Below are 21,391 nucleotides of genomic sequence, written 5' to 3' on the forward strand. Positions count from 1 at the left end.
TCTTTTCAGTCCTAAACACAACCATCGAACAACATATCTAGACTTGTGCATTCACTCATACCTATATTCAAAATGAAGGCTGCTCTCCTAGTATTAGCACTTCTGGTCATCGCCCTATACCCAAGAGAATCTGATGCATTTACTGCTGGTATTGGTAATGTTGGTAAACGACAATACAAGGTAACTTACTTCATATCTTAACTCCTGTTTTCGTCTAGTTAAGTCTCTGTTTTAGATCGTTACGATTCAAAACAGCTCTAAGGCTTGCTATCTTAAGTGCTTAATCAATTCAGTGAAATCTTAAACATGATACTCGGTGACAAGTACTAAGTAATCTTGAAGGAAAACTTTAACTTAAGAAATTTTCTAACTCATGAGTATTTTTCTTCATTTATCTTCCTTTCACTATTGCTTTCGCACTCAACGTGTGGCATATTTATCGGATGCATTTTTTTTGTCGCAAAGATTGCTTAAACTATTCTCGTTTAAAATCATGCCAGTCTGTATTTCTATCCGATTATCTGAATTTCCCGATGCATAATTTTTTCTCTCTATATTTTCACAAAGTTTTAAAAATCTTTTTTTGTAATTCGTTTAAGACCTTCATACATGCTATATTTCTTTTTGTCGGGGCTATAATTAAAATGCAGGAAAAAAACTATAAAAGAGTGCCTATAGTTCAGGTAAACTGTTTGATAGAAATTTTGAAGATCTACGAAGTCAGTAGACAAACAAGATATGACTAGAATCAGAGTAAAAAGAGAAGGAAAAAAAAAAAAAAAAAAAAAAAAAAAAAGAAAAAGAAAAGAAAGAAAGAAAGAACGAAAAAGAAAAGAAGAATAAGAATAGAAGATGAGGAATAAATTAAATTTCTTTGGGCAAGTATAGAGACAAAACAACGGTCCAAGATATTGCGAGCGCAAATCCACCTCACTTACCATTAAGCTTCAACGTTAACAGATGTCGAAAAACATATCTTACAAACGTCAAGTTGTTAAAGCCAAGGGTGTTTTTAATAATTAACAAAGAATCAGAGTATTAAATGTCAAGAGAAGTGTTTTGGAAACATATTTGCACTTAACATAGCGAGTGGGGGAAACCTCGAGAAGTCATTTGCAAGATCCCATAGTTCATTGTACGGAGACATCTTTGATGTTTTGCGGGATAGTTCCGTAGTTAGTGACGATTAATGATATCAGATACTCGATGTATTTCTAATGTGATATTAATGTTCAGAGGGCCGATATTTAAATCTTGAAGTTAGTTATTTATATTCGTAAGATTTAGCCTAATCAATGGGAAACCAGAAGTTGCTCAACCAGTTTCAAGTCTTTATTTTTGGGTCTAAATCACTGAGCTTTTTTTTTTGACAACGATTTCCGAGCTAAGTGTAAAACAGATTGATTATATTTAGAGTACTGGACTTAATGTGTCTGCGCAAAATCATGACTTAAGCGAAATCGTGAATATTCTATTAAATTTAACCTTGCGTTTCACTTTATCTATTTGCCAGGTTGAACGAGCCTTTGAAAGAGTCTGTAGAATCACAATGGAGGCCTGTGTTCAAGCATCCGCTAAACGAAGCGCTGAAGACTCAGATTCACCTCTTTTAAAGAACTAAAAAAATGGACCCGACTCCGAATACAAACTAACATTAGAACAAATAGCATGAATGGGAAAGAGCGAGAATGAACGACAACTATGTGACAATTCATGTATATTTAAGCGTGTCCTGCTGCTTATTGTAGAAAAATGTAACCTAGGTGTGGTGCACAATCGTGAATGTCAGATATGGTGTCTTGAAATAAATGGAATATTATCGAAATGGATGATAAATAAATAAATATTTAATAAATTGGCAAAGCTAACGAACATGTTGTGTGTGGTTATTCATTAAAAAGATGGGTTATTTATTATGATGTCAACTGGCCGAACGAACTGTTTGAACTGATATAAAAAAAAATAAAGAGAAGTTATGAGGAGGGAGGAGGTAAAGGAAAAGAGAAGAGAAGAGAAGAGAAGAGAAGAGAGAAGAGAAGAGAAGAGAAGGCAAGACAAGAAAACAAAAGAGAAAGTGAATAAAATAAGCGCTTTATGAGTGTCTATTAAAGTAAGGGTAGCCTGAAAAAAAGCCTTAAGAAAATGCCGGCTTACTTCGAATTTACGATTTCAATTTTTCCCCCAAGAGGTACGTTTTGTTTCAACTTTCAAATCTCAACCTTTCGCTCAACTGATTAGCAAATGATAAGCTCGTTATAATTCATTCAGGAACTGAAAATAATCTTTATTAAAAATGGAAAACATACATTTCGACTACACCAACTAAGGCCCCGTCCACACTATGCCGAATAAATTTGAATCCGCAACTTTCACACCGAAACCGAAAATAAAGTTTTCCGTCCACACATGAAAACGGATAAAATGTTTCGCGTCCACACTAGTCCGATCAGAGGTGGCAAAGACGCTTTATTGCACATCTGAGAATGTGCATCGAAGCTGAAATTGAGCCCGCGGTGAATTTTTAGCCTTCCCGCCATGTTCCCATGACAATCATGACGTCATCGTATTCGAAAAATTTTGGATACGAAATGTTCTCCGTCCACACTATTAATACGGCTGGCCGGCGTTTTCAAATTTTTCAAAAATTCGTTTTCGGTGAAGAATTGTTCTGGATTCGCCCGGACTAGTGTGGACGGTAGGCCTAAGACTACCCCAAAAAATGTTCATATAAATAAGCCAATCACGATTGATTATTTAAACAATAGAATGTTATAAATCTATAATTTGTTTGGGTTGCCTTGTTGTTAATGTAGTTGCACTGCAGAAGGTGGTAACGTTATATTTGCTAGCGGAGAGAGAATTCGAGAAAAAAACTACTTGAGAAATTAATTTACAAGACGCTTTTAGAAAGATTATCTTGAAGAGTTCGCTTAGTTAAAACGCTTTGTGTAATAAACAATCGTCAATAACCAACTTGAGAAATTTCTTGAACCTCTTGATTGCCTCTTGAGCAAATGAGTAGGATGTAGACAAGAACTCATTAATTCGTACTGTGTGGAAAAGTGAAGTGGAATAGATAGAGACCAATTATTGTGAGGATATGTTATTGATAGTCATGAAAAAAGTTACATAATGTTAAAGGAAAAGAGAGGGGAAAACGCGGAAACGATTCAAGTTTTAATGGGCAAGGAATGATGATGGTGAAAAAGAGGATGTTGATAAAGACGAAGATAATCGTGATGGCGACGACGAGTATATGAAGAGGAAGGAGAAGAATAGAAAGCGAAGAAAATTTAGTGGGGAGGAAAAAGGAAGGAGAATGAAGAGAGAACGAGAACGAGAAGAAGAAGGGGGAGAAGGTGTAGAAGAAAAAGAAGAAGAATTATTAAATAAATGAGTAAAATCGAGGATGCGGAGGAAGAGAAGAAGAGTTAAAATGGAGGGAAAATAAGAAAAATGACTTTGGTAAACCAGGAAGGAAGAAAAAAAAAAAAAAAGAAAAGAAAAAAAAAAGAGAAATGAGAAAAAAATTAACAAATCTCATTCCTTGACTATTTTTAGTGAAAAGTAAACAAAACTTTACGTTCGTGAAAGAACCCAGTTACACGATAAAACATCGGAAATAGCAACGTCAGTATAATAGTCTCGTCTCCCTTTACCAATCTGACAATATTGTTTATGTCTACAGACAAGCTGCTTTCGCGATAACTGAGTTTCTAAAAAAAACGTCGGTGTTTACAGCAAGTTTTTTCGTTGTTTTGCCGACAGTTTTCTTCAGAATGTTCTACAAGGAATGCAAGTTAAATAGGAATTTTAATCTATTCTTGATTGACCGAAGCTATGACCTCAAATATATTCCCCTTTCAAAATTAGTGGCCTAAGATTAAGCTTTTCCTCTCTACGAAAATAAAGCACTAAATTCCTAATTCAATTGCAGTGCAATTTTCATAAACATGCGAACTGTGTCTGCGAGCTTCACACTGAAATTTGGTTTTTTGCTGTCGTCAATCAAACCTAATCGATCAGTACCTTTCATATTTTTGACCAGCAGCAGCGAAAAACCAAATTTCAGCGTGCAACTTGGAGACACAGAGAGTTCGCATGTTTTATGAAAATTGCAGTAGCATACAACTGAAAAATTCCCATTAGATTATTAGAATATTATTAATGCATTTAAAACAGCGAAACATTTTTATTACAAATACAATTTTACACTGGCATTATATACTTCTTTCACAACATTCTTTTGTGATAAGGAATTCTGCAAGGGATTCTGGTAGCAAGTGACGTCATCATATTGCTATTATATTATGGTTTACTTTGTGCATTTATTACAAAAGACAGAAACAATGATTTTGAACATAAAATCTACAGTACACTGTGCTTTAGATAGGCATCTTCCTAGCTAGAGTTTGAAAAGTTTCTGTAAATTGACTTCTTCAAAAAGTTTCAAGATGGCTCAGCAAATTGTGAAGGTGGCTACTCGTTATGATTAATAAATGATTCATTAATGAAATTCGAAAAAAGCATTTAATTATTTTTATAAATTAGTGTCATGAAATCCTACTTGTATCAATACTATCATAACTTTGAACCATTGCCTGAGTGCAAAGAAAGGTTAATGTACAATGACGTCATTACAAGTTTCTTGATTGGTTAGTGTCAGCCTTGCAAAAAATGGCATAGAAATTTTACTTGCTTTGACCTTTAGCAGGAATGAAAAGAAACTTGGCTGACAGGGTGGGGAATATTTCAAAAGTCTTCTCGATTGAGGCTTGCTAACTAAATTTAACATAACTACCAAGAAAATGTTCAATTTCTTAATGACCTTTTTTTCATTTTGGGACACTTTTCTGTTTCCATGGAAACCTTCTTTTTACATGCATTGTGGAATTTAATTCATTATTGTCATTGTTTGGTTTTCTTATTCGCCACTTTTGATAAGTGCGCATCTTATCTTGTACATGAGATAGAAGAATAGCTGTGCCACTAAGAATCCAACTCCAATATAAACAGCCAACCATGCAGTGTAGATGATAGGCGTGTTGCCAAACTCCAATGAAGGGAAGGTCGTAGGGTTGCCTTTGAGATCGGGCACCTCCGTTAGAATATAAATGATTGTGAAAACTACATACACAGCACCAAATATGTTGGCATAGATCACATGCAACAGACGCACAGGGAACCCATGAACGAACGAATCGATGAACATGACCAAAAACGGTGCAATGTGCTGGACTAAGTCAATGTAGCCCGCTATTGTAAAATGGAGGCCGTGAAACCAGAAAGAAAAGTAAGCTACCAGAACGACGACAGAGGTGTCAGCAGCGATGGAATTAAGGACCCAGAGGACCTCATGATGCCAGGCCAGGAGGTTCAATCTTGGTAATTTTCGTGATAAATCTTTGTCATCATCCCTTTCCCCAGGCCTTAGCGCACATGATGTATCACCCAATGGATGCTCCAGAAAATGATATCCAGAGGTCTTTGAAGTACCCTCAGAAGATTGAACAAGGGAACTGCCACAAAGCAACTGCCATATTGAAGTCAAGCATCCGAATATGAAGTATAATGCTACAAACGCTAAACTCCAGTAGGCAAAGTGCAGGATGATGAGATATGACTGGTATTCAAGAACCACATAGACATAAGCAGCAACAAAAAAAGATCCAAGGAAAGCTCTATAGAAGATGAACAGTGGCAGAGGCAAGGCCTAAAAGAATGGAAAGACATTAGAAACAAGAAATGGCTCACAAGTGGGCCCAAAACCCTATTAAAGACTTGGGGATCTGTTATGTGATCCACTATAAGGGGAAGAGAGAGAATTTGGAACTTCAGTTCTTGTAAGTAGTTTTACTGATGTTTCATGCATGCATCAATATGCATGTAGTCGTATGTCTGTACATAGCACATACACTTATCCAGTCAGCAGTATGCTGGCATGTAATGCATCCTTTATTCATAACATTAGATTTGATCCACTGTATGCTTCTTTTTACTATGATTTTAAGACGTTGCATGAAACTCATAAAGCAAACCCACAGGGATCCCATCAAGCTAAAAAAATCAAAAATGGAAATTTCAAAAAGCTATTTTGTTTTCACTGGGAAGTTCAGTTAAGGTTATCATAGTCAAGTACAATTTATCAAACTAAAGAATGCACTGTTGTAATACCGCAAATAGGAACACATGCATTTATAACAATTTTGTTATAGTGGAAAGGGATAATATGGTGAATAACGACAGACCATAGTCAGGATCTCTTATTGAACAGGCTGCTCACTTTCCAATTATCCCCAAGGAATTTTGTTTTAATGGAGTAGCAAAAAAATTAGCATGACAAAGAAAGAAAGATTTAAAAGATTTTCCTATTGTTAGTTCAGTATTCTAACCCTTCAGTAAATAACTAAAATATCTGTCGGGATGGGATGCCGGTATTCAGTGATTAAATAATGGTAATCATTGTATTTTTTTTGTTTTGGCGAAGCTTTTGTATCAAGCAGTTAGCTGATATTTGACTTTAAAAAGTTGGTCACAACAACTTCAAGAAATGCTTGGATGACCACCTTCATTAATATATTATCAAAGTTACTCCATCAAAATTTCTGAAATTTTTCCTGGGTAAATTTGTTTTGCTTTTATAGGACCTGAACGCTAAGACAATAATATTTTTCTGTCCTAAATTATAATAACCAAGTTTCAGAGGAATATGCCGAGGATTATACCCAAAGTCACCCACTTGTAAAGGAATTAAATTTGATTTTAAGGGAGTTGTTTGTAGAAAGCAGTTCTTCACCATAGTGAGATAGGACCTTAGTTGATTTGCAAGGTTTTGTATCGACAATTCATCTTATTATCTTAAATAATTTAGGGAAATTATATCCCAAACTTGTACATGCAAAAACCTTTAATATCAATGCACATTAGCTGGTTGAGATAGCTATATTGTGTGCTATACTTGAGTGATATATTTACCATAATCAAGCAAAAAAGTGCATAATTAGACAGAAAGGGAATGTTTGTCAAATTTTCAAGCTTTTATAGAGATAGTTTGTGTGACTTTTATTGAAAATCTTTACATTATGTAATGATTTGAGCATGATGATGCATGAGATGCACTTATGCATGTCAAGGTTTAGATCAATAATGTTTTCAAAACTACTTGAAATTTTCATTCCAAAGTAGTTAATTCCACAAGGAATCATCGCGAAAGACAAATAACAGGTAAATTACAGAATTAAAGTAGCTGTAAACGTTTTTGGTTTTGGTAATAAGAGTCGGGGGGAAAACGCCAAAAAGTGTCATAAAAATCAAAAGAGGAAATCTGTGTAACACTTGATTGGTTGATTGAATAACTAGATGAATTTTAATTTCTAAGTTCTCCAAGTTCTTCTAGCTTCCCCTCGCTTTGTACAATCAGTGAAATCCTTTCCCAGCTACTGAGTTACGCTGAATTTGTATATTAAGAACATTTTTTGCTGTTTCTATGTTGGTATTATTTTGATTTTCTTACGACTCGGTTGACCTTTTCACGACAACATAAGCTCACCACAACAGCTTTAGAACCGAACCATTTCTTAAAACAACTACTTTTTATAGTCTTAACTGTATTAAAAGCTTTAAGACTTAATAAATGAGTGTTTAGAAGGATAAGGAAACATTAATAAGAAGAAATTTTAAAGAAATTCCGATACAAAAACACTCAAAGATGATCCATCCGGATATTCGAACTTCACGCTCAGTTGCTACCATCAACCGCCAAAACTTTGAGTTAAAAATGTTAATAAATAATATTTTATCTTACTTACCGGGGATTCACTGAACGCTCTAGGTTCATGGAACTTCAAACCAAGGTTTCTGATGTCTAATTCTCTGCACAAAGCTCCACAACACGACCCCATGATAACAAGTTCGAGTTTGAGTAAATTTGGAATAATGCCCGTGACGAGTCAATGAATAAATTAATTTGCATTACAAATAAAAGCGGGAACGATCCTGATTGGTCGAGAGAAGTAGGAGGGAAGAAAGGAGTTGCTGCATTTTACTGCGACGAACTGCTTATTATCTTCGTAGAGAAATTTCAAGCGCTTCTCCTTTGCTTAAAATATTTCAATTTGATGTGTTTGTCTTTTCTCGGCACAGAAACGACTCACAGTTTGTGGTACTAGAAAAATTGGTTCGGCAGTAATATTCGACGATTTCTAAAAGGGATTGTAATCGATCTAACAGATCTAAAGTATTAATTATATCTTTCTAAGAGAAAATTTCAAGCGATCCTAAACAAAATGCAGCCACTTGATCGATCGCTTAAAATGCAGCAATTCGTTTCATATTTGCAGCGACTTTTTCTTTAAATGCAGCAACTCGTTTCTTCTTTGCAGTAAACTATAACCCTTGTTTAACGTGCAGCAGCAGCAACTCATTTAACTTGCGCATGCCCTTATGCCGCATAGCTGGGTGGCCCCGGAAATGTAGAAAGGAATCCTGATCGAAGACCCAGCAAATGGGATTGAGTTGTGTCTTTGCAAGTAAAATAGCTAAGGATTTCCTGTTCTGGGATTAGGATTTAGGTTAATGAGAATGAGAAATAAACAGCCATACTTAGGAGTTCCCCAACGTTCGTCAATGGGACCGCGGCATTATTGATTAAATGCAATTTAAATTTTTGACGAAAAATATACGTACAGATCTGACTTCGAAATGTTTATTTGTTAGTATTCGTTACTCATATAATAACAAGAGATACATAGCTTTTGATTGCACAGTTTACACTGATTCCATTCTGAGCTGATGACGTCACTGGTACACTAAGAATGTTACAAGATGACATCACTACAGAAACTCTACACAATGGTTATTACAAAGAATTTAATTGTGGGGTTTTATAATGTTTTATGACAAATAAGGTGAGTTAATTCCTGTCAAATAATCCTTCCTGTCTGCCATCTTTTATAGTTCACAAATATCTTCAATAACTGAGGGGCTGTGTTTCTGGAGTACTTGGTCTTCTCTCCATTTCAGAAATCGATAAAAATCGCAGACAGCTCCAAGTGCCTCTCTTGGCTAGAACGAGAAGAAGAAAAAAAAAAAACATTAAAAAATATTTATATGTAAAATAGGTCTCTTTCACTACGAGGTCTTATATATTAAGACAACACACCCAAGACCATATGAACATTGTACCTCAAGACGCAAAAGGGCCCTTTTCTTTCGGACATATTTCCCCCCATTTTCAACGTTCGTAGTTTTTCACGACTGATTGAGGTCTTTCGTTTAAGCACAAAAGATATTATGTGCCGGAGTGGTTGTTGATATAAGAAAGAAATAATACTAAAGCGAATGAAATGGTCCAAATTTCTAAAAATAAAGTTTCGAGAATTCCAAATTGAAAAAAAGTTAAAAGTTATATGAGTAGCTGACAGGAAGCTCTTTATTAAGAAAAAAAAAAAAAAATCAAAATTTCAGCTAAGAGAAAGCATTTCAAATGATCAAATTTTGATCGAATCGAAAAAAAGGCTTATACCAATCGAACAAAAGTTATTTTATCTCACCTTTTGGAAGTCTCGTTTTCCACTCTTTGAGGTTTGCACCTTTCTAACCTTTCCACCAAGCCCAGCAGAAAATCCTTCATTTTGTTGTACAGCCAGAAGAACCAGAAGTAAGACGATCAAAAGACTATTCATAATGACTTAGGAGACGTTACAAAAGCTAGCGCCTGGATTTTAGGGACTATGTTCAAGACTATACCAGAGAAAAGTGTGTTATTTATGCCATGTGATATGCCCTGCTGACCAAAGCGTTGGACAACAGATGGTTGACTTAGGATCAAAATTACGTGTCTATTAGACACTTCTTGGAGTTAATACATGAGGATATGATAAGAATAATATTGAAGGGTTGAGTAACTTGTGGGTGGAAACTCAACAAAATTAGTAATTGGACAAATTAAATGATACATTAGTCCAGTCGTAATTTAAAGTACTCGTGCAGATCTCAGTATGATTATTGAAATAATGCTTTGCTTGTGTATCTGTGGACTAGTACTAAACGAAACTATTGCACTGTTATGTGTAACTCTCAAAAGCTTTTACTCCTGCTGGAAGCCAGGGCGGGATATATAGAATCTTGATAAATAATTGGTTTTGGCAAGTGAACAGTTATATTTTTCGAGGTGTTTGCAATGAGAAAATTAGGGAGTAAAGGAAAAGTAAAGAAAGAGCTCTTTCGATTTTTTTTTCAAAAATGATTTAAGTGTAGCTTGAGGCAACGGATAGAGCCGAATAAAAACGTTTTACTTATTAGAACTCTTGTCTTAGATAATGGTATTAACAAGTAAATATCATTAGGACTGAAGGCGCTAGATATAGATTACGTAATGTTCGAAAGTTGAGTGGGCCGGAATTCAAAAATAGATACGAAACGATTAGATAGCAGACTAGGATGTAAACGACTAACTAAAGTTCGGGACTGAGAATTAATAACTTAGCAAGAACTTACCACGAATTTTTTTAATTAAAGAAAGATGAAGAAAAAGTAAAGAAAAGTGGAGAAAGCCAACCTTCTTATAAATCTCAAAGCCGGTTCTTCCAAAAATGCCTTTAAATTCTTACAAATCATCAGTCTTGTTCGTGTATTTATCACAACTGCTTTTGCTTATTTGAAAACTAGTATGGTGGCTCTTGACACGTCACTTCATTTTGCTCTTAACTTTTAAGAAATGATTAAGATATAACTTGTATTTAGTAGTTAGGTAGGCTTAAACCGTTAAAATCGTGCGAGGTCTGCGTGAGACTCGTTAAAAATAAATCAGACAATCATCTTCGAAACTGATATTGAATTCAGATTAAGATTTCCTGAAGCGACCTGAGTACAAAGTTTTAATCAATTATAAAGTTTTGATTGCAGCTGTTGATCTAACTCGAGCGGAATTTCTTTGGGAATTAAGTGATCAGTACCCGCTCGGTTCCACTTAACTACAGAGGCGTAGTCAACAAAGCTTACGACACAAGGACTAAGGAAACAGCGTTGTTTTTTAATGTAGTTTATACTATGATTGTCGAAGACTGTGCTAAGTAAATTGATGTTTTCGGTTTTGAAGTTTGGGATTTTTCAATTTTAAGTGGCCCCCGGGGAAGGACTCGGATATCGCTCTGCATCATTACTTGATAGCTGACAACTTGAAAGAATGAAAAAGCATTAGCATTTGTTTTTAAAGGGGTGGAACTTGAATAGTTATAACAGAAGTATATCAGTGCACGTTCTGAACGATCTTGTCTCACGATGGGTTGTGACATGATGATGTCGTTAAATAAAATTAATTTAAAGTATAAAAGGAAATTCTTGTAGTGAGCCGGGTAACATTTGTGGCAGTTTCTAATCGAGAAATGACTATAAATTTATGTTAAAATCTGTGTTGAACTTCTCGACATGAGAAGGCACCGTAATTTCATGTGGTCACGTTATATTTACATACCAAATAGACGTAAAAAGCAAAGAAGGGATGAAAGAAAGAGATAGAGAGAAGAGAGTATAGATTTTCCACTTGTCTCATAATAAGAAAGCGTATCGTAAACCGAAAACGTGTTCTGTTTTGTCCCATCGTGTAACATTTGTTAAAACCCTCGTTTTCTTAAAGGAAAAAAGTATTATATGCAGGATCTTGAATCTTTATACGATAGAAAGAATGAAGAAACGAGCGACTGAAGGGTTGAAAGACCGATCGAGCAATTGAACGAACGAAAGAAAGCTAAACGAACGAGCAAACGTATCAAGCAACGAACATATCAGCGATCGAATGAACTGACAGCTATGGATAACTGAATATGGGAACAAAAAGGAACAAAAAACAAAACAAAACAAAAAACATCGAATTTTTGTCAATGCTATTTACGCATGCGCATCAGCAAAGCCGTAGCTTATTTTTGGAGAAAACTCTGAGAGTCTCCGCATCTATAGTTTTAAAATTTTGGTTGGTTTTGATTGGTCGCTTATAGAAAAAGCCCTCGAAGTGTTTACTAGCATCCTACACATTTCATGCTTTTAACAATTGCATTTTAGAGCAAAATTGTACTTATTTTTAAACTGGAAAAAGACGTACAGCCACATCACTACAGGAAGAGGGCGGGAGATGGAGCGGAGTGGAATAAAGTGCGCACTAACATTTCTTGTACCTAAAGAAAATAAGTTACATTGACCATACTGCAGTTAGCAACAAGTAGTTTGCATTAACATGAATAACGTTTATCTATGACCAAAACTAATTAATCATAAATTAATCATAAATGAAATGCATTTAAACTGATCCTATTAAAGAATCCTGGTCAAATACAATTATGCATTGCGGGCCGGAAACGACCGGACTGTCATTCATGGTCTCTTGATGCTATGCCTAGCGCCAATTTCTCTACCAGGCAAAATGGCGGTTTAGTAGGTGAAGTTTGGGAATCCAGTTCCATCGGTCTTGTTATTCCTTCTAGATGTGTTATGACCATCATGATATACTGATACTTAGTCACTTAAAGCTTTTCGCGAGATTTGAGAACTTTTGGCAACGCGCGAATCTAAGGTAGATTTCGAAAGTCGTGATGTCTCATGGCAATTGGACGGCCGAAAAATCAATTTCATCACAACTGAAGAGTATCACTCTTCCCGTTTCATTCCACTAGTATTTTATACAGTATTAACTTGTTGTATTCATTGCACCACGGAGTCCAAACTAGTTATTTATTATTGCTACTGATGAAATTAGTCATAGATATACATCTTGCATGCTTCAATCTTAGTTTATATTCTTAGTTATAATATTTTATGGTAAGATCTTTTAGCATTATTTCCCGGGCGTTTAGTCGTTTATCGTTTGTATTTTATCGTCTATTTTCGCGGGAGGAGCGGTCTTCGAAATCAGGGTACTCGAGGTGTGGTGGATAGCGGCGGATTGAATCTTGATTGCAACTTGCGGGGTTGCCTGAGCGACACTGGGGAGAAAAATTAAACAGCTCAGTCAACGGAAAGGAAAAAAGACCCTCGTACGCTTTAAAATTATCGCATAGTCATAGTTTTTGTGGGAGAAAATGTTGCAGGCGAATTAAAATTAATTTGATTTTTACAATTTAGAAATTTCAGAGGACTAAGATATGGGTACGCTAACTGATTTCAATATTCGATCTGAGTTAGCCATGTCCTGACTTAGATCAGCCCAGAGGTTGTTTCAGGGTTCGATCTGTGAGTTAGCCATGCCTTGACTTAGATCAGCCCTGAGGTTGTTCCAGGCAATTTGATGTATTCATCAGAAGTTCTTCATAGGTTCTATATAATAATATGATTAAAAAAAAGTCGAAATAACTACTCTTACCCCAAGACGGAAAGATCTTTTCCCATATCGGGCTCCACCAGTGAAGGCGTCAGTTTGAACCACGAGGAGAAAAGCGAACAGAATGGCAACACCAATCTTCATAATTTTAGCTGCGTTTTCTCACGAAGTTACCCTGAATCAAAGTGACCAAAGTGAAGAGAAGCACTTGTATTTGTACTTCTAGACCGTATTTATCCAACACCAAAACAAGGAAACAGTTCAATTATTGCGGGATTAGGACAAAGGTAAACACTTGAACATGCTAGAGTATAATAGCACTCCTACCTTGACTAATCATATGATATTCAGTAATATTTCTGTTATGGCAATTTGGCACAATATCCTGGAAAACGCCTACTATATCATAACAAGGAAACGTTCTCCATAACGTACCATCCTTTTTTCATTTGAAGCGTTACATCATTACCTGTTCAGCATGGGGTCTTTGAGCGCCGATCAACGCGTACTGTAAACAATTTTAAACCAAAAAGTACAGAATATTATGTAATTATTTAATCTTATCTGACCTTATATGAAAGTGAAAAGGAGAGGGGCGAACAGACTTCCAGTTGTTGTTTATCTGGGTTGAAATTCACCACATGCTACTCAACTCACGGTAATAAACTTGATTATAAACATGAAAAAAATAGATTGAAGTGGGTGACTGTTTTACCTAGAAAGACACGCCTTCTGGAACAGCTAGAATCATGACATGATACATTACTCTAACAGTCATCATGTTGCCAGTACTGAAACGGTTGGCGAAGAAATAGTCGATGGGGTGAATTGAGTGGCTGGCAACTCAAACCTTTTGGAGTTTTGAATAAAGAATGTAAAACCAGTAAAAAGAAACTATAAGACCCTAGATTACTGCTGCTTGCGTTGGTGTTGAAGGATAATGAGGAATGACGTGTTCTTTTAAAAAGAATACGGACGTAAAACGTAAAAATAGACTTTCTAAAATGTTTGTTTTTAAATACATATTTTACGCTTCTTGTTTACTCCTAATTTATAGACCGGGGAAGTATAATATCTTGACCGGGCATCAGAAAAGACTAAACAAATCGGATTTGAAATTAAACTTAATCAATTGTTGGTAAAAATTTAAGTGTTATAATTTGATAAAGGAGTGAGTATGATAAAATGGAAAATAACCATAATCAAACAAAGGATGTTTTCGTTGCTTTGTTAGTCATGCTTTATTTAATAAAATATAACGTTAAGGTTTAATGTACTTATGGTTATATATTAAGCAGATGGCAGAAAATGGCTAAGTTCATCATAAATGCATGCGATATATCGTAAAGAAAAGGAAAGGAAAGGAAAGAAAAGAAAAGAAAAGAAAAGAAAAGATACTCACTTACTATTGTTGATCAACACTTACAACATCGATCAGACAACCTACTTGAAATGTGTCTAAAGATTTAAATAAGGAATGTCAAGAGGATAGATAAGCTCTTCACACTAAAGATTAGAAAGAAAGAAAGAAAGAAAACTTCGAACTAACTAACGTTCGAAAAGTTTTCCTTTAGTGTCGTGTGGAGAGGCAGAGGTGGCAAATTTAAATATATTTTATCGAGTCGGAGCTGCGGCTTCCTATTCTTGTGGGCATAAAGTAAAATTTATATTTTTCAATCCCATTTTCCCAACACACACACACACACACACACACACACACACACACACACACACACACACACACACACACACACACACACACACACACACAAAACAGTTTTTATTGCAGATCATTTTTCTCATCAGCTCTCTCTGAGATATTTCATTTTCAGTGTGAACAAAATGGCAGATGAGATAAGTCTATACGAGTTCTCTGAGGCTACTAGGCTTTCCGATTTGACAAATACAAAAGAAGATGCCAGATACCCTTTCGATCTACTAAGAAAAACAGTTTAGCAGTTGAAGACGATTTTGAATTGGTTGTGTGAGAAGATGTGTAATATCGTGAATATCGTGGGCAGTGCTGCCTGCCCCTTTGAACCGGGATATCCGATAAACAACGAAAGTTTACTGAGGTAATAGACTCCTCGACAAGGGATCAAAGCAACAGGAAGAAAATAACGATAATTAAATACTACGGTACTATAGTACAAGATGGTCTTTATACTTACAGAGTATCAATCTTCCTCACATATGGCTACCAAAGTGAATAGGATAAAGTCCAACTATTGGAAAGAAAATAGAGCATTTCTAACTACTTTCATTTTGAATAGTTTTGAAGACAAAGTATCTTCATGTTCAAAGTAAACAAAACGATTAGCACAGCTTGTAGTATGTTTATTGCACGCTTTCCGGATTTAATCCTGCAAATTTAATCAAACGCATCGAAGATAAATTGGTTAAAAAATTCTATTGAATGACGAGCTTCCTTATTTTGGATATAGCTCAGTAAGAGTTAACAGTCAGTTACTGGAGGTCGGCTGCATGCAGGCTAAGTAAAATGAAGCGTATAAATATGGCCTTAAGGAACAAGGATTTTACATCATCGCAGAACGCTACAGAGAGAACCTACAAACAAAGTCTAAAATGAAGTTTTTGGTTTTATTGGCTTGTTTTTTGCTCGTACTTCATCAGACGGATGCTTTCATAGGAGGTGTAAGAGCAGGACGCTCACCAACTAAAAGATCACCATTACCACAGGTAAGTCTATTTTCTTGGCTTTCTGAGAGAGAGAGAAAGAGAGAGAGAGAGAGAGAGAGAGAGAGAGAGAGAGACCGTACCGCACTCGGACGTAACTTGCCCAAGCTATAGGATCCATCTAATGGCTTTAATCACATCTTTTATAAGGTTACGTCTCAAATCGTTAAGATCAAGTTAATAGACATTTTTACCTTGGGCGTAACTCGTTCAAATGTCACCATGTGTCACTCTTTAAAGCATAACATTCTTTGTTTGAATTGTATCCTTATTTATGTGTCTTCTCATGGCCAAACGTTGGAGAAAGAAATGATACTCTAGGGAATGACACGCGGTCTGTTATGCATTGGAAAGCATTACTAAAAGAGTCTATTCCCTTGGTTTTTCTCTTTTCTTCTTTCAGGCAAGAAACGACCCGAACAGTTATCTTGATGATGAGAAAAGGTTTCTGTTAAAGTCACGATACCCTAATGAAGTTGAAGAAATAGTCTAGCGTGAAATATGAAACTTCGACGCCTTACTTAATTGACAACGAATCTAGAAATATTGCATAAATAAGACACTAATAAACTCAGTTCATTTTTTTCTGTTTGTTTTAAAGCTTAATAAAGAAAAATAGAATCAAAGTAAGGGTGTTAGTGTGGTGACTCCGTTTGCAAATGATCCTGTTCCCGATGAGCCCACGTTCCTTTTAGTCAGCACCAAAGAAACGAAAGGCTTACCCTGACCACAAACGCTTGGAATGGAATCCATCCTTGGATCAATCTAACCTGTACAGTTTTCTGATTTTGACTGACACAACAATGAATCGGAAACAGAAAAAGCTGGTCCATTCTAGGGCTCACCCAGACCTCTCGCTTGTTTCTAGGCGAAAAAGAAATGCAGGTCCTGGGAACGAGAATCGCACCTTAACTTAAACAAGTGTCAGACTTTATTGGCGTTTTTTGCTCTTTAACGGTTCACTAGTTATCAATTTTTACTACTATAACTGTAGTAATTTCCCAAGGCAATTCTCTATTGATTTATATCGTTAGTCAAAAGGAAATGCTTAAACTGTATGCCATCTAGCCATTTCCTTAATCACCTGGATTGCGAGTATGCCATCTAGCCATTTCCTTAATCACCTGGACTGCGAGAATGCCATCTAGACAAATGCAAAGTTTCAGCCCATAATATGGTATGCAGGAGAAATGGGATTAAATAAAATAAATGGAATATATTAAATTTTAAAGTTTATGTATGTGTGTATTCGGGCGCGGGCTTCGAGTCGGCGCAAATTAAGACCCCGTCCACACGTATCCTGAAATTTTCGTATCCGTATCCGGAAATTTTCGAAAACGGTCTCCAGAGTGGAAATTTTCGAATGCGCTCCGAATACGGATTCGTGTGGACGGTCGTATCAGCAAATTTTCGAATACGATGACGTAAACAAGATTTTGAGCATGCTCAATAAGAAAAACTATCCGTCAAATGGACTAGGGACTAGCGTGCATAGGGGCGGATCAAGAAATTTCCGGATACGCCTGGACAGTGAAAACGATTTGAAAACGATTCGAATACGCTGCGTGTTGACGCAAACAAAAACAATTTGCGGATACAAAATTTTCCGGATACGTGTAGACGGGGCCTAAATTGGCCAAAAATGTATTTTTTTTAAACATTAAAAACAAGTTTTAACTCATTAAGTTCTACCAGCGTTAATTCAAGATTATGAGATAATCATTTATTTTACATAGTTAAAATATTTCCAATAGATTTACTACAATTTCGTATATATATATATCAGTCTATCTGGCTCAAATTATAAAGTCTTACATCATATTTAAACACAAATAGCATATCTTCTGACCAACGTATTTGAACCTGTCTTCTATCTCTCGTTCTAAGTCTTCCAATAAATATCATTAATTACCAATGCTAATATTGGTTCGTAATATCTTATCCAGTTGATGATCTAATGTAATCAACGTCTCGTCTTCATTTGCATATTTCGCGTACGTTCTCGTAGTTTGGATATCTTGGGTATTGGGCATCCTGTGTGTGTAGTTCTCGAATGTAACGACACACCGTGCGCACAGCATCTTGGGACTGAAATCAAAAATGACACGTGAGAATCGCTAAAATATCGTGCTCATTAGCATTTCTGGAGGTGGGGCGTTGGAGTTGCAGGTCGCGTTGCATCATGGGGAATTTTTTTTTGGTGAACGCTTTAATACTTGTATTGTATCTTACGCTTGCTAATACTAATGATATTAGACTAACCAGTAATGGTAGGATTGTTTCCCTATGCGCGGCTAACATTATTTACATTTCAATTTAATGTCCATTAGTTACTTCATTAATTTAGTTATAGAAGTTTTTGCTTGAAAATTTCGTTGTACCTGGACGTGAGTTTTATTTTCTACGTTGAGTTTAAATAATATAAAAATAATTGTATCGAAGCTACCGGGCCATCATCGTTCGCATCACTGAGTGCGCGCTTACCATTTAATGCCTTCTCCGTCTTCATACCGCAATTACTCGTTTAAGCATCGCCCTCGAATAAACGCCGCCTCCCGAATTAACGCCGCATATGAGACTCAAAAAAGTTAAATAAGCTTAAACGAGTAGATATGGGCGTTATGCAATGCAGTACTTGGACTCAGATAGCATAGGACAGGACATTGACGCTTGAATTTGAATTGTAGAATTGGTATTGGTATTTTTATTTTTTAAATGTTTGTATTCACTTCGTAATACATGATTGGTTGCGCATGTATCCGTTAAACGCATTAAAAAATAATAACTTCGGATTAGCACCACCCTCGAATAAAGAACGCCTCCGAATCAACGCCGCATATGAAACCCCAAAAAATTTAATGAGCGCCGCGCCGCGACGCTTTAACGAGTAAATACATTAGTTTGTATGTGTGTTTTTTGAGCTCTTTTCAGCCCAGCACTTTTCACTCCTAATAATGGTTTGATGGTCCAAAAGCTTGGGAAAACATCATATAATGCTAAATTTAAAAAAAACTATACGTGGAAGCAGAATAACATTTTTTTTTTGCTTGTTCGTTCGTTTCTATCCGTGTTTCGAGCTTTCTTTCTTTCTTGACGGCATTTAAAGAATATTTTTCTTCCGGCCAGATGGCTACGTTGGTCACCATTTCTTGATTTTACAGCAAACATGATTCCAAATTCATGAAGGAATGAGGAAGAACGAAAAAGAAAAGTAGCCGCAATCACCAAAGAACCAAGAAAAAGAAACCAACGAAAATCTTATTTTCAAGCATTAAAAATAAAGCAACGAAAAATAAAATCGATGTTGGATTAAATTGCATGAAGTGTAATCAAACAGTTTCGTGTCTTTTAAAGTGCTTCCTTACCCAACGAAGGACTGACAACGTTTTTAAAGCTACTCACATAATTCCCGACATATATGATTTTATTTTAACATTAACTTCAATTTCTTACCTTTCTAAGTTCTCGCTTGCCAAAGTTTCCAATTCCTGCAGTGAAGGCGTCGACGTGTTGTGAAGCAAGCAGTGCAGCAATCAATAAAAATACAATAGCTTTCATTTTGTTTTAACGCTAAATTCTGATGGGATCCAAAATAAATGAGATGTTGTATTACTACTTGGGAATTTGAAGAGTGATTTTACTGCTCTATCGAGCTCTTTTTATACCATTTCTATCCAACGGAATGACGAGAATAATCTCTTAATAGGCCTCGGATAAGGAGATTTCCTTCATAGGAATTCACTCATTTCCTTTTCGCGCGTGTTAAGCAATTTACCCTCTGGGACGCATGGAAGATTTCCTGTCTTATTAGTAACGGTTCTTTTTGACGGTTAATTCGTTCCATTAAACAACAAAGAGAAAACTTCTCTATTAGTATTTTTTGTAGTGGGGAAGCAGAGGTGTAGGATTGTCTCTTTTATGATAAGTACTGTAAGAACTTCGTCAGTAAAAAGACGTAATAAAGCTTTTTAGTGAATGAATGAATTTTTTAGTAACGCGGTGCAAGAAACAGGAGATGGGACGCACTTAGGTTTATAGTTCCCACATTTCATTACGTCCATCAAATGCCTTCTGTTCATCTATCTATTTGTCGTTCCACCCATTTCTCTATCCATCCATCCATCCATCCATCCATCCATGCATCCATCTATCCCTTTATCCATCGATGCATCCATCCATGTATCCATCGATGCATCCATCCATGCATCCATCGATGCATCCATCCATGCATCCATCGATGCATCCATCCATGCATCCATCGATGCATCCATCCATGCATGCATGCATCCATCCATCCACCCGTCCACCCACCCATCCACCCACCCATCCACCCACCCACCCATCCATCCGTCCGTCCGTCCGTCCGTCCGTCCGTCCGTCCGTCCGTCCGTCCATTTATCCATCCATTTATCCATTCATTCGTCACCCCCATCCCCCACCCCTAGTCAAACATCACTGTCAATTGCCTCAGTCAAGCAACCTAGTAAGATTTCGATATTTTTCAGTGTAATTCTTTTTTCCCCGCAAATTAATTATAAACAGACAAATCATTTTGCGTACTTTCCTGTCATGTATCTAATCATTTGGTTTAAGGAATTCCGCCTGTTAATATTATTTGTTACTTCCGAATTCATATTGGTTTTATTTATACATATTCTGGAATGTGCCATTCTTTCTTTCTTTCTTTCCTTGTTTTCAACGAAATGACACGGCAAAATGCTACATACTTACATGACTATAAAGAAATTACGACTTATCATTAGATTAACAGGGAAAAAAACCTTCAGGAAGCAAGTATAAAAAACCTCACCATTGTCGTAATAGTGGAGGAACGGTCAGTGTGGGGGTCGTTTGACGGAATAACCCTAAAAGGACGCGACCTTAAGTTCTTACTTTAAGTATTCATGGGACGGGTATACCGGACTACGTGTCAATCAAATGTTACCGTCACTTAATAAACTTAATTAAATCGTCAATTCCAATTTATGTTGAAAAGGAAGTAAGAATTTGGCGTTGTAAAAGCGAAGGACGACACAGCGGAGAAAGCTATTATAATACCACTTGAAAGAGTAGCTTAAAACCTTTGTGTCGAGTTGTTAACAAAGGCGTTTAGGATAAGCTGAGCCCAGTTCATTTTACTGTCAATTTCCTTTCTTTTCTTCTGGATTTTTTTACGTTTCAATCTATGGCTTCCTCCAGTAATGTTTCAGTCATTATGACTAAACTTTTACTTGTTTTAATGTGTTTTAAATTGCCCGCAAAGAAAGCAGTATATCACTGGCTCATTAAAAACGTTAAACAGTAATTCTTAATAGTATATCCAATCCTATCTTAAATCTTACCAAATCCGAGCCCATAAAAAAATGGGATTTTAACACGATTAGT

General features: G+C 36.1%; 1 protein-coding gene and 5 long non-coding RNA genes across 6 annotated transcripts; 2 read left to right on the forward strand and 4 right to left on the reverse strand.

Moving 5' to 3' along the window:
• On the forward strand, nucleotides 1-1,872 carry LOC116290293 (uncharacterized). The gene is made up of 2 exons (XR_004196436.1): nucleotides 1-180; nucleotides 1,514-1,872. It is a non-coding gene; the product is annotated as an uncharacterized LOC116290293 (long non-coding RNA).
• Nucleotides 1,873-4,172: 2,300 nt separating this feature from the next.
• Nucleotides 4,173-7,959, reverse strand: LOC116290292 (uncharacterized). The gene is made up of 2 exons (XM_031697294.1): nucleotides 7,809-7,959; nucleotides 4,173-5,713 (listed from the first exon to the last, which is right to left on the reverse strand). Exons 1-2 carry the CDS (start codon nucleotides 7,899-7,901, stop codon nucleotides 4,925-4,927), a joined length of 882 nt encoding a protein of 293 aa, XP_031553154.1. The 5' UTR covers nucleotides 7,902-7,959; the 3' UTR covers nucleotides 4,173-4,924.
• Nucleotides 7,960-8,688: 729 nt separating this feature from the next.
• On the reverse strand, nucleotides 8,689-9,793 carry LOC148910792 (uncharacterized). Its single transcript, XR_016119833.1, has 2 exons — nucleotides 9,552-9,793; nucleotides 8,689-9,063 (listed from the first exon to the last, which is right to left on the reverse strand). It is a non-coding gene; the product is annotated as an uncharacterized LOC148910792 (long non-coding RNA).
• A 2,916-nt stretch (nucleotides 9,794-12,709) lies between these two features.
• On the reverse strand, nucleotides 12,710-13,502 carry LOC116290304 (uncharacterized). Its single transcript, XR_004196440.2, has 2 exons — nucleotides 13,352-13,502; nucleotides 12,710-12,974 (listed from the first exon to the last, which is right to left on the reverse strand). It is a non-coding gene; the product is annotated as an uncharacterized LOC116290304 (long non-coding RNA).
• Nucleotides 13,503-15,837: 2,335 nt separating this feature from the next.
• On the forward strand, nucleotides 15,838-16,632 carry LOC116290307 (uncharacterized). Its single transcript, XR_004196442.2, has 2 exons — nucleotides 15,838-16,009; nucleotides 16,410-16,632. It is a non-coding gene; the product is annotated as an uncharacterized LOC116290307 (long non-coding RNA).
• Nucleotides 16,633-17,707: 1,075 nt separating this feature from the next.
• On the reverse strand, nucleotides 17,708-19,641 carry LOC116290299 (uncharacterized). Its single transcript, XR_004196437.2, has 2 exons — nucleotides 19,460-19,641; nucleotides 17,708-18,094 (listed from the first exon to the last, which is right to left on the reverse strand). It is a non-coding gene; the product is annotated as an uncharacterized LOC116290299 (long non-coding RNA).
• Between the last annotated feature and the right edge of the window lie 1,750 nt (nucleotides 19,642-21,391).

This window comes from Actinia tenebrosa, unplaced genomic scaffold (genome assembly GCF_029948245.1).
Source record: "Actinia tenebrosa isolate PJP-AT-01 unplaced genomic scaffold, QUT_ActTen_1.0 PGA_scaffold15__27_contigs__length_11533743, whole genome shotgun sequence".
NCBI classification, from domain to species: Eukaryota; Metazoa; Cnidaria; class Anthozoa; order Actiniaria; family Actiniidae; genus Actinia; species Actinia tenebrosa.

What these genes read in the sequence shown, in the direction of transcription:
- LOC116290292 (XM_031697294.1), bottom strand. Translation starts at nt 7,901, where the DNA reads ATGGGGTCGTGTTGTGGAGCTTTGTGCAGAGAATTAGACATCAGAAAC. An exon ending in GAGCGTTCAGTGAATCCCCG is followed by an intron (nt 5,714 to 7,808) that starts GTAAGTAAGATA and finishes CCATTCTTTTAG; the next exon opens with GCCTTGCCTCTGCCACTGTT.